This window comes from Artemia sp. Qi Xiang Cuo, chromosome 5 (assembly GCF_049724085.1).
Source record: "Artemia sp. Qi Xiang Cuo chromosome 5, ASM4972408v1, whole genome shotgun sequence".
In the NCBI taxonomy this organism is placed as follows: Eukaryota; Metazoa; Arthropoda; class Branchiopoda; order Anostraca; family Artemiidae; genus Artemia; species Artemia sp. Qi Xiang Cuo.
In genome coordinates, this window is record NC_142798.1 from 69,764,437 (window position 1) to 69,780,206 (window position 15,770).

Sequence of the window (15,770 nt, forward strand, 5' to 3'; positions counted from 1 at the left end):
ATAAATGAAAATTCCACGCTTATAATTATCATTTATAATGAGATTATAATCAGGAACTTGATGGAAAAATACATCTGGGTGCTGACAGTTCTCGGGTAGTGATTCTGTAATAACAATAACATGGGGTTTACAGGTTGATATTAGGACATGAAATTCATCAATTTTTGTAGATAAACAGTCTGCGTTTGTATATAGAACAGATAAATTACTTTGTTTGTTAAAACTATGTAGAGGAAGGGAATAAGTTTTTAAAGGGCCATTCTGTTGTTTGGGGTAATGGCAGCCCGTTTTAGCATGTTTTTTTATCACTATACAACAATTTTTATTTCCTAACTTTTGCTTACCAGCAGCAGCTCTTTGCTTGATTTTTTCTGCTAATTCTTTTCTGTGTGCTCGGTCTTCTTTTTAGGTATCTGGGAAGAAACGAATGTCTCCCTTTTTAATGCGGGACTGTGTTAGGATGTCAATTTTAGTTTTAAAGGAACTGACTGAGAACAGTAATGGATCAGGTCGATTGGATGAGTTGGGTTTAGTCCTTGTCAGCCTTTGCAAATTGGTCACTGCACCTACATCAATTTGAAACATATTTTTAAGAAAATTTTGTAAGAACTGTAAGTCATTGGTTTGGGGTGGAGCACCATATGCAACTAAATTCATACATCTTTTCAGTCTGTCATTTTCTTGTAGCACCATCTTTTGAACTTCAGTTTTCAGCTTAATATATATATATATATATATATATATATATATATATATATATATATATATATATATATATATATATATATATATATATATATATATATATATATATATATATATATTATGTTTAAGTAATTACTTGGTAAGAGGTAATTACTTTAAAAAAAAAAAAAAAAAAAAAAACTGACGTCCTAATCCATCAATTGAGACAAATGTGCACTTGAACGAGGCTTTTACCTTACCCATCTATCCAACTACCTAGGACCAAACAGTATACCCGAACCGTCAACCAAATAGAAATGTCCAAATCCATGCAAAGTCGTCATAGATAAATGTAAGTCGTTGTAAATTTACCAGCAAAAGCACCTTAAATCTAGCAAAATATTTCCAAGTAGAACCTTCCATCTAGGGCTCATCAGAAGAAATACCACCTGCCTTAACAGGTTTCAAGGCTTTACATTATTTACCCGGCACGGTGGAGCCTCTACCGTAAGATCTATATGGTAACCCTATGTCAGGTAAAACTTGTGAAATACATGCATACTAGTCAAGCTATTAAAAATTACATACAAAAAGTGTTTCAATGTTTCCCTAATAAAATCCCAGAGGTTACTGACAGAGACCATTCTGGAACAAATGAAGAGATATCCAGATGTATCTTTTATTAGTATCTGGAACCAATTACCAATTTAAAGATCCTCAATCTTGTTTGAAAACCACTACAAACTCAAACTTCCAAAAAAGAAAAGCGCAAGAGAAATTATATTAAAATATCATTCAGTATTTCTTTATAATTTTTTGTATATTTACTTAAAAGTTCATGATACATAAAACTAAATTTTTTGAATTGCCAACTAATTTTTCTGGTAGAAAAACCTCTTAAGATTAGTTTTTCGCTCAGCTTTTTACATCTATTTTTAAAATCTGTGTAATTACTGCATATTTTTGCATACCTAAATAATTGGGAATAATAAGCCGAATAAGTAATATTTGAATGCATATTACTTTCAAGGAATGGAAAATTAACTATTCAAAATTAAAATCATCCGTTTTATTATATAATTTAAAAACTAATTTATTATTATCTGAAATATTAATATTTAAATCTAAGAAATGGTGGGAGTGTCCCATCCCATAGCTAGGCTCAATAATTAACTCTTGTGGATAAATATTTTTTGAAATCTCAATAAACTCTGCACAATTTATTACTAAGAGATCGTCCAGATATCTTTTATTATTTGAAAGGTTATATTTTACATTGCTTGGGCTATTTGTATTTATCATATATTCGTATTCTGATTGACTTAAAAACAGGTCTGCTATGAATAGACTCGCATTCCCACCCATAGGAATACCTACAGTTTGTTTATATAAATTCCCATTAAATCTTATAAATGTATTAAATAGAACAAATTCCAATAACTCGCATACCATATCCAAGCTATAACATCTTGAATTAATAGTACTTCTAAAGAAATTCGTCCATCGGGCTTTTCCCGATGCTTGTTTGGATTAATACGGTAGCAACAAAGTTCAAATTTTAAGGGAAAGAAAAGGAAGGAAAGAAAAAAGGAAAGAAAGAAAAGGATTATTTGGCTAATAATATAGTTTAATAGCCAAATTTTCATTATTTTTTCGCTGATTAGTGACAGCCTGTGCAGAAGAGAGCAGGAACAAACACAAGAGCCGTATCGGTCCCGGCCGGATATTGATCCATAAACTGCTGGGGAAAGGCGATTTGGGTACCCGCACCTCCCACAGATTTTGTTAGTATCTCGTCAGCATTCTTTCTGTGTAGTTCATATATAATGTTATTGCTGTAACGTGAGCAAGATGTTAGTGGAATATGCATATTCACCTGTTCTGAATTTTCTCCAATCAAATTTTCGTGAAGGAATCGATGATGTGACGATAATTAATCATGCACTGGAATTTTTTGATGATAAAGTCATTACAGACGCCAAAGCAGAGTTTTGGGGAATAGCAGATCCGAATAAATCTGTTCCAAAGCGGCAGGGTGATCTAGCTTCGCAGAGAAATTTGAAAGATATTTTGGACTTGTTGCGTCAATGTGAATCTGATAATACCCTGCTGCCAATTTTTGTTATTGTCTCACCTACTGAAGTGCCGGTTATCCCCGCAGTAGCTTACTCCAGGTTAGTCAGTAAGATTAGCTCCCTAGACCGAGCCCTTAAGCAGATAAACGAAAAAGTGACATCTTATGATCTGAATTTTCCCTCCTTGCCCAGTGCCTCATTTAAGCCAAATGTAAACAAATCCACTACTACTGTAGTAATCTCTGGAATTTCTCCCGAGCTTAACAATCCTGTGAAACGTCAAGATGTCATTGACCAAATCAAGGGACACCAAGCCATTCATTCTATCAATCCGTCGGGCAATAAACTTTTAGTGCAGATTGACCCAGTTGCTGCAAAGAACTTTTGTGATGCGGTACCAAATTTTCCGAAATGCGATGCAAAACTTCAAGAGCGGAAACCCGTTGGAATAGTTAAAGGCATACCACTAGCTTATGACGTCAGTTTGTTCGTGGGGCGTGAAGGAGTTGTAGACGCTAAGCGCATCGGGCAGTCCTTGACTGTTAAGATATTCTTTTACGATGCTGTTGGACTTACAAATGCACTTCGTCTCGGACTTAAGGTAGAATATGAAATTTCCCGAGCATTTGAGTGCCTCAGTCCTCCTCGTTGCTGTTATAAGTGTCAATCACCTGATCATATGAAGGCCAATTGCACCAGTCCTCCCCGCTGTTCCCGCTGCAGCGGTATGCCTTTATCGACAAAAGATGCACCATGTTTGGCCAAAACGAAGTGTGCGCTATGTGGTGAAGGCCATGTTACATTCAGTCTAAAGTGCCGCGTAATCCGCAGTGTCATAGCTAAGCATTCCTCGAATAAGAAATGGCTGGAACAGTAACGTTTTCTGGGTTTTCTCTGAACATAAATGGCACCAAAGACAAAGATTATTCAATAAATCAGAAAATGATCGATTTTGACATCGTGTTGCTACAGGAACATCTTTTGCCGGCTGTAAGTGTCAGCTCACTAAACAGAAGTGATGAACATGTAGTTTTTACAACCAGTGCCAGACGTACGAGGGGCAGACCTTCCGGAGGGCTTGCATGTATTGTGAGTAATAGACTTTCGTGCTTCTCTCCCCAGTGCATACACTCTTGCGATAATTTTATTGCCCTTCGAATTGCAGATCTAGTGATTATTAATACTTACCTACCTCATGATAAAAAAACAGTTTTGTCATTTAATAAATTTACAAAAATTGTGTCTTCTCTGAAGAATTTCCTTCGGAATATTGAAAGACATTGCTTTAAGTGGATCATAGTGGGAGACCTAAATTGTAACATAAATAGAGAGTCAACTCGGTCTGATCTTGTGCTTCAGTCTTTGCCAGATGGATATCAGATAGTAGCCAAGAGTGCAGATTTTTCGTATATTCATAATAGTGGATATGTGTTTGATATAGGCCCCTGTGTTTGCTCGGCTGGTGTGATATGCTCGAGTGTCGAGGTTCATGATGAAGAAAGAGATTATGATCACCTCCCTCTCTTTTACCGTCTCTGTTTCGCATTCTTCTGGCCTGAATCAGTGTGAATCCTCTGCTCGGGGCATGAAATGGTATAATTAGCATGAATGGAATAAAGCTAATTGGAAATTATATATATGTACTTTGGCAACTCTGCTCTCATCTGTGAGAGTTCCTTACCATTTACTTTGTGCCAGTGTCCTCTCGCCTAATGCTCGATCACAACTTTATTCTTACTATTCTCAGATTATGGCCTGCCTTAAACAAGCCGAGGCCATAGCTGTCCCTGTTTCACGTATTCGTTCGAAAACTAGAAGTTCTTTATGGAAAGAGGACCCTCAGTTAAAAATTTTGAAAAGTCGGGCAAAAATGTGGCTTCGGATATGGAATGCGAGTGACCGCCCCATCTCGGGTAATGTATATAATATTAAAAAAAAAAAAAATCTGAATTCAAATCTTGATTGCGAAGCGTCTGATATAAGGGTAAGGAATTTCCGAAAAGTCCTCGGCAATGGAGTTAAGTGTTGAATTCTAGTAAGCTAAACCCGACTGTTTCGTCCAGTTTAATTCCTGGTGATTCATGGGTTAGTCATTACTCAACAATTTTCAGTACAGTAAATTATGCATTCCATTCCAGGTTTTGTAGATTGCTTGATTCAGTTATTCCGCGTAGACACCGCCAGAAAGATATTATCCCTATTAATGCTGAGTCTGTCGTGAAAAGCATTAAAAAACTAAAATCTAAGTCTGTTTATTTGGATTGAATTTGTGTTGAACATTTAAAAATTGATTCTCCCGAGTTGATTAGCCATCTGCTACTACTTTTTCAGATGTGTGTTAGTAGCTCACTAGTGCCCGATTCTTTCCTGTGTGGTACTGTTACCTCTGTTCTGAAGCGAGGGAAGGATCCGCTTAATTGTGGATCCTACCGCCCTATCACTGTAGCGTGTAATTTAAGCAAACTATTTGAATATGTACTGCTCCCATTTATTCAAGATAAGGTGGATTATGACGCAAATCAGTTCGGTTTTAAGTCTCGCATAGGATGCCAGCATGCCCACCGTATACTTGCAAAGGTGTTACAAGAAGCACATCGTTGAAAAACGGAAGTTCGCTTTTGTGCGTTAGACCTATCTAAAGCTTTCGATACTGTTTGTCACTCTCAGGCATGGTTTTCTGTGGCACGTTTGGGAGTGAATAGTTCAGTTATTTGTGTACTTTAGTTTTGGTACCAGAATTCATTTATTCAATTGAGGCAGAGTTCCCAGGCCTTTGGCAAAATCCCAGTTAGATATGGGGTCCGTCAGGGTGGTGTGCTTTCACCTCATATTTTTAAAGCTTGTTTATTGAGTGTGCTTAAAATGATACCGCTTTCTTACTCTTCAGGGTTGTCAAACGTCTCCTATATTGCATATGCGGATGATTTTCTGCTTGTTAGCAGGTCAAAGTTTGCATTAATGAAGTCTGTGCTGCTAGTATCGTGGCTGTATGAGAGAATTGGATTAAGCCTCAACACTGATAAATGCGAATATTTAGTGTTTAATTCAAAATCTTCAGCAATGCCGCTTGATTGCGGCGTATTTTCTGTAAAAAGTGTTGAATCTTTCCGATGGCTTGGGATCAATATTTGCAAATCGCTTACTTTATTTCGTTTCCGGGCATTGAGTGATATTAAAGATAAGCTGAAACTGGGGTACGCCAAAATTGTCCCCAACAGGGGAAGATATAACAGAAAAGCATTGGCTAAATTGTACTCGAGTTTTTGTGACCATGCAGTTTTGTTCCCAGCTGGCCTTCACATCCTGTTTTGGCCAGGGGATATTAGCGATATTAGAATTATGTATTTTAGATATTGCAAGTTTTTATTGTATCTACCTCGCAGATACAGTAATAGAAAGATGATGCGAAATTTTGAGACTCTGGTTATTTTAAATTGTTTTGCCAGACCAAGTAGCCGTATTCAGGAGAACATTTATGCTCCTTTGGGTTTTAACCTGGCAATTTTATGGGTTGCCCCAGCACATTGAGTGTAATAGTTATTTATCTCATTTTTGTTAATTGTATCTTTTTGTTTTTTTTTGTTTGTTTATTTATTTTTTTTTTCTCTTTTCTTGTGTTACTCCACTTCATTTTCTGTATAGTGGGTCAAAAATAAATTATTATTATTATTAAAAGTATCAATTTTCAAAAATCCGATATTAGACAAAAGAAAATATTTATTTAACACAATTTTGATTTTTTCTAATAATAATTTTAGTGAAAAATTTTTATACAGATTATTAAAATAAAATTACTCGACTCTTAGATGAAACATTCGCCAAAGAATCTATCACTTGTAACGAATTATTAACGATACAATATGGGTTAAAGTTAGAAAATATTTTAATTATTCCGGAGCAATATGCTTTAAATTTATTTCTAATTTCTCCTAAAATTAAAGATAGATCAGTAGCCGCAATTCTGGTTGGACACCTTGCTGCCCCAGCAATAAAACGTGGTTTTGGTGGATTTTTATGAAATTTTATCTTCCAATATAAGAAAGCAAACTGTTTATCATTATCATTTATTTTAATATTGAATTTTTTTCAAAATTCTGTCTTCTATATTTTCAATTAAACTATTCTCCTCCATATGGGCCTTTTTATATGTATTTGTTGTTTGTAACTCTTTTGATAAAATATAACAATAGAGTTTCTGACAAATTATGGCAAAATTATTGCTAGCTTTATCAACTGGTACAATTATAAATTCATTCTGAATATTAGCAATGGCTTGTTTCATATTGGCATTATAAAATATTGAATTTTTCTCATAATCTGTTGGATTAATTCTATACATGCTATTTCGTACACTAGTCAAAATCAAATTTATCCAATTCTGAAATCTATCTTTAGTAATTTTCTCCTTCTTGCACCAATTATCAATAAATAAGTTTAAATCATTCTTTAATCCCCTAAGAATATCTGCTGGCCTTATGCGGTAAGAAAGACGGAACTTAGCATCCATTTTCATTATATTTTGAAGATCACGATGCTTTATAATGGACAAATCCCCCGTTAAAATATGCTCATAAGTTTGATCCACATACGGTAAAAATTGCTCACAATTACAAACCGGTTTCCAATTACTCTCCCTGTCCAGTTTTTAAAGTATTGAATTATAGTTAAAAATCATTTGACAAATTGTTTTTGAAAATTTGTATGTTAAAATTGGACTACCATTATACACCAAATTACATGGAAGGGCATTCCTTACTCTCCGCTGGTTTAAGACTCTTGGCAAATTAATATCTTCTATTTGTTTAGAACAAAAATTAATAGACAAGTATAATCTATTATCCTTATTAACAATTTTATCAGATTTATTATATTTTGAAATAAATTTTGATTTGGCTAAAATGCAAACTGCATCATAAATTAATTTATTTTTTGAGTTACATGTTGTACTATTTTTTGCAATCCAGAATACTTTTATTAAATTATTCCTTTATAACTCATTTAAAGATTTTATTACACTAGTCATTCCATTAATATCAAATATGTTACCTAAATCGATTAAAAATGCATTTAAATCTAAATAATTCTTTTTATTATTTTTCCTATGTCCTCTTGATCGGTTTTTACGTTTAGTGGGGCTATTAAAAGAAGGGTGCTCAGTTAACCCATTAATACAGTTAGCAACTACATTCGACATGTCTTCGTATTTCGCAACTCGATCATTTAGCCCAAAAGGATACGCGGTACCCAGAGCATGGATCCAATACTCTTCTCGTCTGCGTAATCTATTATTTTTTCCTCTTTAGTAAAGTTTTCTAGGTCCAGATTTTCTAAAATTGTAATAGTTAGATTAGATACTGAGAAAGTACCATTATTACAATGTTGAACTAGATAATTATTAGTTTTTTCTTTGGTAATTGTAGTTTTATGTCCCGAAAATCTCTTATATATGTTGTTAATTGTTTCCCCCAAATATTGTAATTGACAATTTTTACATTCTAGTAAATAGATAATATTATTTGTTTTACAATTTACCTGTCCAGTTAATAAACATTGAAACTTTTTATTATATAAACTGCTTTTAACTTAATTTCAAGGGATGAAGTGATCTCGACAAAGAAAAAAACGACTATTACACTTATTAATATTCAGCAGACCCCTTTGAATATTATCCTTACCAATATTATTCAATATAAAATCAGAAATCAAATAAAGCCAAAATGACAAACAATAGAAAAATCCAAAACATCTCCAAAAACCAAACCAAAAGTCCACAAGTAATAAGGTTACTCTAACTAATCATACAAAAAAAAAAAAAAAAAAAAAAAAAAAAAAAAAAAAAAAAAACTACCCTAAATAGAACATTTGCTTATGCTACCCTTGTAAAATAAGTGATAAATTCGCCAAATAATCATCAATTTCAGGTAAAACCTGGACCAGGGTTAAGGTCCGTCGGGGAGGAATTTCCTTGTTTTTGCAGTTTTTCTAAGATATACATGAATTTCTTAGAACCCGTATATTTACAGAGTATATACCCCAACCCCCTAATGCGCAAATATACCCAGAATTGCATCCTGAATCTAAATATAACTTTCATTTGCATCATAAATAAACTTTACCACCATATTAGCCATATGGTGGATGTCCACCAAGCCCTAACTAATTTGAGATGAATAAAGCGTTGTTGAAAAACAAAAGAATGCCTATTTTAAGAAAATATCATCTGCATCCAAATAAATAAATACCATGACTTAAAACTCATATTTTAATACATTAATATTCGATTTGATTTAAATGTGTTTAGTTTGCTGGATAACCCTGCACTGGGAATGGCCCTTGTAGTTTTTATTTTTCATTAAACCCTGGTTGAAGCACCTCGATTTTCCTTTCTATCATGTTTCTTTACTCTTTGAGATTAACTAGATGAAAATAAAAATATACATACATTTCTTCTTCTTGAGATTGAAAATCGGGAGTTTCTTCTTCTTCTGCTATTTTTTTCCGTCTGCTTCTAATTTCACTATATTCTTCGGCCATTAAATTTTGCCTATCTTCAAGATTTTTCTTTTCTTCCATTAAGACAGATAACAAATCTTCCAATTGTCCAATTTGCTCATCCATATTGTCGGACTGAAGTAAAAAAAAAAAAAAATTATTGACTTTAAATAGCCGACTTATACACAGGGTTGTAAGTCAAACCGAACAAACAGTAGAAGTTCTAAATTATGCAAGCATTAAACCGCTGTCACCTGTGCAGTAAAATATTTATGCTGCTTCTGTCGAACCAGACCAAACACGACCATTTAAATTCTGAAGGTCAAACGATAGATTTGTCAGGGGCCGATTTAAAATACAAACGATAGATGTTTCAGGGTCTGATTTGAAATACAAAATCAAGAACTATATCCAATAAGCTCAAGTTAGAAAATAAAAAATACCTTTATATAATGTTCTAACAGCTGTGGTCTCAAAAACTGATGGAACATGATCAAAAAATTACTGGGTACTATCGACGCAAGACAGAAATAGCGTCCCTCATCTATACATCTTTAGTTGAATTACGTATAATGAGGTTTCCACAAAAGAAGTACTGGCATTGAACCTTTCACATAAAATTAGCGATACAACAGCTTGCAATTTAAAATTAAAGCAGTGATATCAAGGAACGCAGTTCCACGCAGTGAATGAAGCAGGGACATAAAAATGCTAACACAAAATCCTACAATTTAACGTAGCTCAATTAATTCATGACGCTTCTAAAGCTTTAACGTCTGAATTAAAACAAGCTTTTTTCTTAGTCCTAAAAAGACAACCTCAAGATACAAACACTTAAGGTAGGATTAATTACACGCCCTCACCCCCAAATTGGGAATGAACCCTAACAGATAAATCAGCGGGGCCAGATTCAAATCTTTGGTGCCCCTAGGCCCAAGTAATTCCTTTTCGGGGAGACATAGAGATTTACAAGGAAACCCCCGAAAATTCAGGGATAGTGGAAGCCCTGAACAGAAAGCACCTGATGAGTGATGAGCCAAAAGTAATGCAAGAGAGAAGTGATACTGAGTTCTCAGCTGTCATTTTTGGGAGAAATTTGACAGTTTATAAGCAGCTGCGGAATTCCAGCATTGTTTGAAAATCACTTTTCTGTGATAGGCAGCGCAGCAGCAAAGTGCACTTGAAACTTTGACGATAAATCACATCAGTCCAGTTTGTGTTAAGAATAAAAAAAGGCACTTAGTGTTTTTTTTTTGCATCCTTTGGCACTGTGCACCCCTAGGCCTAGTGGGCTTACACGTAAATCCTGGCCTGTAAATCAGTAAGGTCAAATTAAAGCAAAGGAGTCGAGCCAATCCAGTCACTACATATTCTATACTATATTTAAATAGACATACATAAGAAATGCTACAATAGCTAAACTACGACATAGCAACTTAGTAAATGTCATTATTAAAACTACGAGTTAAGCACTTATAAATTCTCTGGTTGTTTCTTTAATATTAGTTGGCTGCTGATATATTGCACTAGTTGATATATTACTATATCAAGTATTACTGCAGTAATACAGATTGGTGTATTACTGCGCTCTTCCCCTAACCGTAAAAGTACAAAGTCTATTGCGTCATTTGCACTTACTGAAGACGAATTATATTATAATTTTTTTTTTCTATATTTACAACATTGAAAAATAAAAATAGAAATTACAGAGAAATAAAATCTTGAATTTGACAAATTCATATATTCAATTTAATTAATTGGATTTTGAATTCATTCAATTCAACTTATTGAGTTTTATTAGTTCTTTCCAAGGACTGTTCAAAACACTTATAGTTTTCAATAAAACGCAAATGACGTAACTGACGTACAACTTTTACAATTAGAGGAGAGGGAAGGGGGCAGCAGTTAAACTCCTGATTGCAGTCATCTTTGTTTGTTTTTAGTTTGATTTGAACCTTTAATTTAATTTTTAGTCTTTTTAAGATTTATGAATTCACTTATGCTATATTAGTACCTGTTATCTATATGTTTGGTATGATTGTTTATTTAATTCCTGTTCGTTTTTGGCTTCATCTATTCTTTAGCAGTCATTTCTGGTCGTTTTGAGTTTGAATTATTATAGGAATTTATTTCTGCAAACATTAATTTGAATACGGCTCTTTACTTTTTTTGAAAAAATTATTTCTCGGAAAGTTTTTTTAAAAATTAATTTCTGTTCGTTTTGATTGGCAAAGTTTTGTTACTGGTTAACATACTGAATATTTCCCGAGTTTTTCACGAGTGTTAAGAGTTGAAATATCTGACTTTAATTTATTAGATCTAATTAGTGTCTTTTACTTTATTTCAAAATCCCCCTCAACATTCCCTAAAAGTTTGGACCAAGTACCATTAACCATTCCTGGGATATTGCAAATATGCCCGTCTGACAACAAAGATACACATAATATCTTTTGATTGAGCTCAACATCCTCTTCAATATACATTTCAGTAAACATTTTTGCCTCTCAATTGCTCGGACTACCTGTCTTGGCTTTTTTCTACAATTAGCCATGTCTTGATAGCTACTGCAAAATACTTGATTTTTGATTCAATATAATACCCTTAACTTTTCCTAAGATATTGCACACACCATTTAAACAAGCTGGACGTATATAGTATCTTTTTATTTAGTTTAACAATTCCCTGAAAGTTTCAACTAAATGCCGTTAGCCAGTCAATTTTCTTATATTGCATAAGTGCACTTTTTGTAACCGGGATGCACATAGTTGTAAGTTTCAACTAAACAACATTAGTCATTCAATTTTCAGTTATTGCATTTGCGCATTTTTCGCAACCAGGATGCACATAGTTGTATTTTGGCTATGTTCAGCATCCCCGTCAACCCTGAAAATTTCAACTTAATACCCTTGCCTATACCGGGATGCATATAGTTGCATGTAGCCAAGCACCGAATGTTACATGGTAAAGAACAGTCTTGATGCTGACGTGGGGACAAACAAGCGTCCAAACATGTAAGTGCCACTAGACATGTATGTGAACGTCAGTTTAAGGAAATCTTTCGAATTAAATTCTTGCGAGAACTGTATGGCTAAGGTAGTTGCTAAACTACAGGTAAAAACTAGTTTCTTTTACAAGTGGCCCTGTACACAATAGATACAACAAATTATAGTTGTCAAAACCAACAACTGTAACGTGAAAGAAAAAGAATTGCACCTACAAGCGGTCTAAGACCGGCTGGGTCAGCGAGCTACATGTTTTGCTAATGGATTGGCTTTTGCCGTTTTCATTTTTTAGTCAATTTTAGAAAACATTTAAAATAACTTATACTTGGGTAAGCTGAACACAAAAAGGAACAGCGGAAAACAATGAGTACACGAGCATGAACCCTGATTGCACCCAACAATCTGGCCTGTAATAGTTGAGCAAAAAAAGAAGAAAATAAAAAGGCCAGTGTTGCTGCGAAACACACGGTTTAAAATTCAAAGCTCATGAAAAAAAACGGAACAAAGCTCTTGTGTCAAGTAGTAAAGTATAATTCAGAGTAGAGCATAAGTATACAGTACAAGACGGATTAGTAGAGTATAAGTCGTTAAAATTATAAAATCTTATATTTTTCAATGACATTCAAGAACGATTTCCATAAGAAGGTTTGATATGGTGGCGCTAGCCCCTTAGAGCTCCCTTAGAAATGTAAAGGATAACAAAGACCAATATAAAAAGGAAAAATAGGTAAGGAAAGAAACAGTTTAATGCTCCTTAAAAGCTTATTGGTAAAGAGAAGGCTACTTGTTAAATATTCTGACCCCACTCAATAGGTGAAGTTAGGTTAATCCTCATGAAATATACCAAAAGATGATGAAAATATAATATTTTAGAAACAAAATTATGGAAACTACAGAAGAAAATAAGGGAAAGCAGGCGGCGCAGAACCCATTTTAACCTAACCCAATCACCTCTATAGGTTAAATATTTAATAAAATTATACCTACATCGTAGTTTTTCTCAATGAGACTAAGTTAATTATAACCTAATGCAGACAATAAATAAAAGTTCAAATAGGGATAAAATCCTTTTAATAGACAGTGATGATGATAACAGTGATAGAAATTCACAAAAATACCAGATATTTTGGTCACATATACAGTGACCGTCATTTACTACTGATGGCGGTCACTGTATATATGACCGAAATATCTGGTATTTTTGTGAATTTCTATCACTGTTATCATCATCACTGTCTATTAAAAGGATTTTATCCCTATTTGAACTTTTATTTATCGTCATGGAAAGGCAGTGTGGTCTTCGAAATTATCTAATGCAGACAGTCAAACCGGTTCTCCTCAGACCATAAAGATCAAAGTGGGGTCGGGATATTTAACAAGTACTAAAAAAGGAGAAAGAATGCATACAATTTTTTTGTCTTGTTTTCAAAATAGCCAAAAAAGTGGGATTTTTTTTTCAAGAATCTATGAATAAGAGTAAAAACAAGGGGCATAAAGCAGACTAGGCTTCATATAACATGGATAGAAAACTGTTCTAAATCATAAATACACAAATGAAAAAATTCAGGGAGTTGAAAAAAACAAGTTAAGAACAGTTATGTAAGGCTTAATCCATTTTGCACCCCTTGTCTTCATTTTTATTCGTAGAATCTCGAGAAAAAGGAAATTATTTAAAAATTTTTTGCCCATTTCGTAACGAGTTAATTTTTTTTATATTTGTTACTTTTGACTATTTAGTCTTCTCTAAGACTAAAAAGGTTTGAATTTTCTCTAAGACAAAAATCTGTCCTATCTAAGAATCGAACAAAAGTTACCGCAATTATAGGCAAGTCGTCTTAACGTTGCGCTACCAAGACTTGTATAATAATGGTTATTTTTGTTGTGTCGAAGTACCCGTTTATGTTGTTTTATTTATACAAGGGGAGTACACAAGACGGGAACTTTGATGTTATATTATTGCGCGGTCATCGGAATTGTGCACACTTGTAAAACTTTGAATGATCACCGTAAAGGTGAGGTTTGTCATATGTCATATTTGCTATAAGACAATCTATTACCTTTTGTAACCTATTGTGCGATCAACTGCTGCTAAAAGTTTAACATTACTATAATATCGTCAACATTAGAGTTTTTAGCCTTAATGTTTTTAAGGTGAAAGATGTTTAAGTTAAGATTTATTGCTATAATCGAGCAGTCAGCTGAATTATGACTAAAGCTCACATAACCCAAAACATACTCAAGTGTAAACTTAACTACATACTCGACCTTATTATAGCTGAGCCTCACTCAGCCCAAAATACACTCAACAATATACTCAAAATATACTCAACCCTAAAGAGTTTGGCTCTTACCGTTTGTGACTCTGCATCTTCGTCGTCTGATTGAATAAACTCTGGAAATAGCATTTTCATGGTTATTTTGGGTCTCTGACTCTCAGGTCGCCCATCTTTTGAAATACTTAGAGTCATCTCTACAAGCCACTAAAAGAAAAAAGAGTCAATGATTAGTTAAAGTTAAATGATTAGTTAGTGATTAGTGAAAATTAGAAAGAGTTATTAAAAACAGACTACTCAGTAAACTGTTCCCATCAACTATGTCATCTATCTCTGTGATGTCAACTACATCAACTGTCAAAGAAAACATTATCCAAATTCTTGAATTGAAGGGGAAAATTAGCATTGAGAACCAACAATGTGTCTGAAAACATCGATTTTTTCCGTCCGTTAAATTTTTGGTTTAATCTTGAATGGAATGGATTATAAGCATAACAGAATAAAATCAGCATCCTACGGATGTCTTAACTAGGGATTACAATTTAGCAGACTGAATTTAAAAAAAATGGAATGATTCTAATCAAATCGTGTTGGGCAAGCCTTCGGTCGCCCATCTTTTGACACGCTCACAATCAGTAACTATACCAGGGTTGCCAACTGGTGACGTCTAAAATGAGTGCAAATGAAGGCCAAAAAAGAGTGATTTTTGCTCAAAAAGAGTACAAATCAAAAAATTTGCGTACCTCCTCTTCTGAATCCGCTCTGAGGTTAAAAGGATTGCATTTAACACGAAAAGTGTGAAAAGTTGGCAATCATGTCTGTATAGTCAACTTTGACAGTTATTATATTGATCCAAAAAACCTTAATCCCTTGGGCAAGGCAGACCATTTGATTATTGTATGGAAAGCCAAGCAAGCAATGCCTAAGCCAAAGCAACCAAAAATTACCTATCGTCCTTTATTATACTCCAGTATACGCTCATATGGTCAGTGGCTGACTGAAGAACCATTTGATGAAATGTATGCTGAAAACAACATTCAAAAGAAAGTTTATATATTCAGTAACCTCCTATATCAAGAGTACCTTGACCGATTCCCTGTAAAAGAAATGTATGAAACGTGAAAGTGACAAGCCCTGGATAACCTCATCATTAAAACAGCTTATCCGCGAATGATCACAAGCTTCTGATAGAGACATTCTAGGTGCTAAAAATCTGAGGAATAGAATAGTGAAAGAAAACCGTA

General features: G+C 34.0%; 1 protein-coding gene across 1 annotated transcript in view; it reads right to left on the reverse strand.

Moving 5' to 3' along the window:
• Positions 1–15,770, reverse strand: part of LOC148952450 (coiled-coil domain-containing protein 93-like) — a 253,210-nt gene that overhangs the window by 67,385 nt on the left and 170,055 nt on the right. Inside the window, exons 5-6 of the mRNA XM_089089885.1 lie at positions 14,605–14,733; positions 9,202–9,386 (exon numbers count right to left, since the gene is read on the reverse strand). Coding sequence (XP_088946011.1) covers positions 9,202–9,386; positions 14,605–14,733 — 314 coding nt within the window. The remainder of the gene's footprint in view (positions 1–9,201; positions 9,387–14,604; positions 14,734–15,770) is intronic.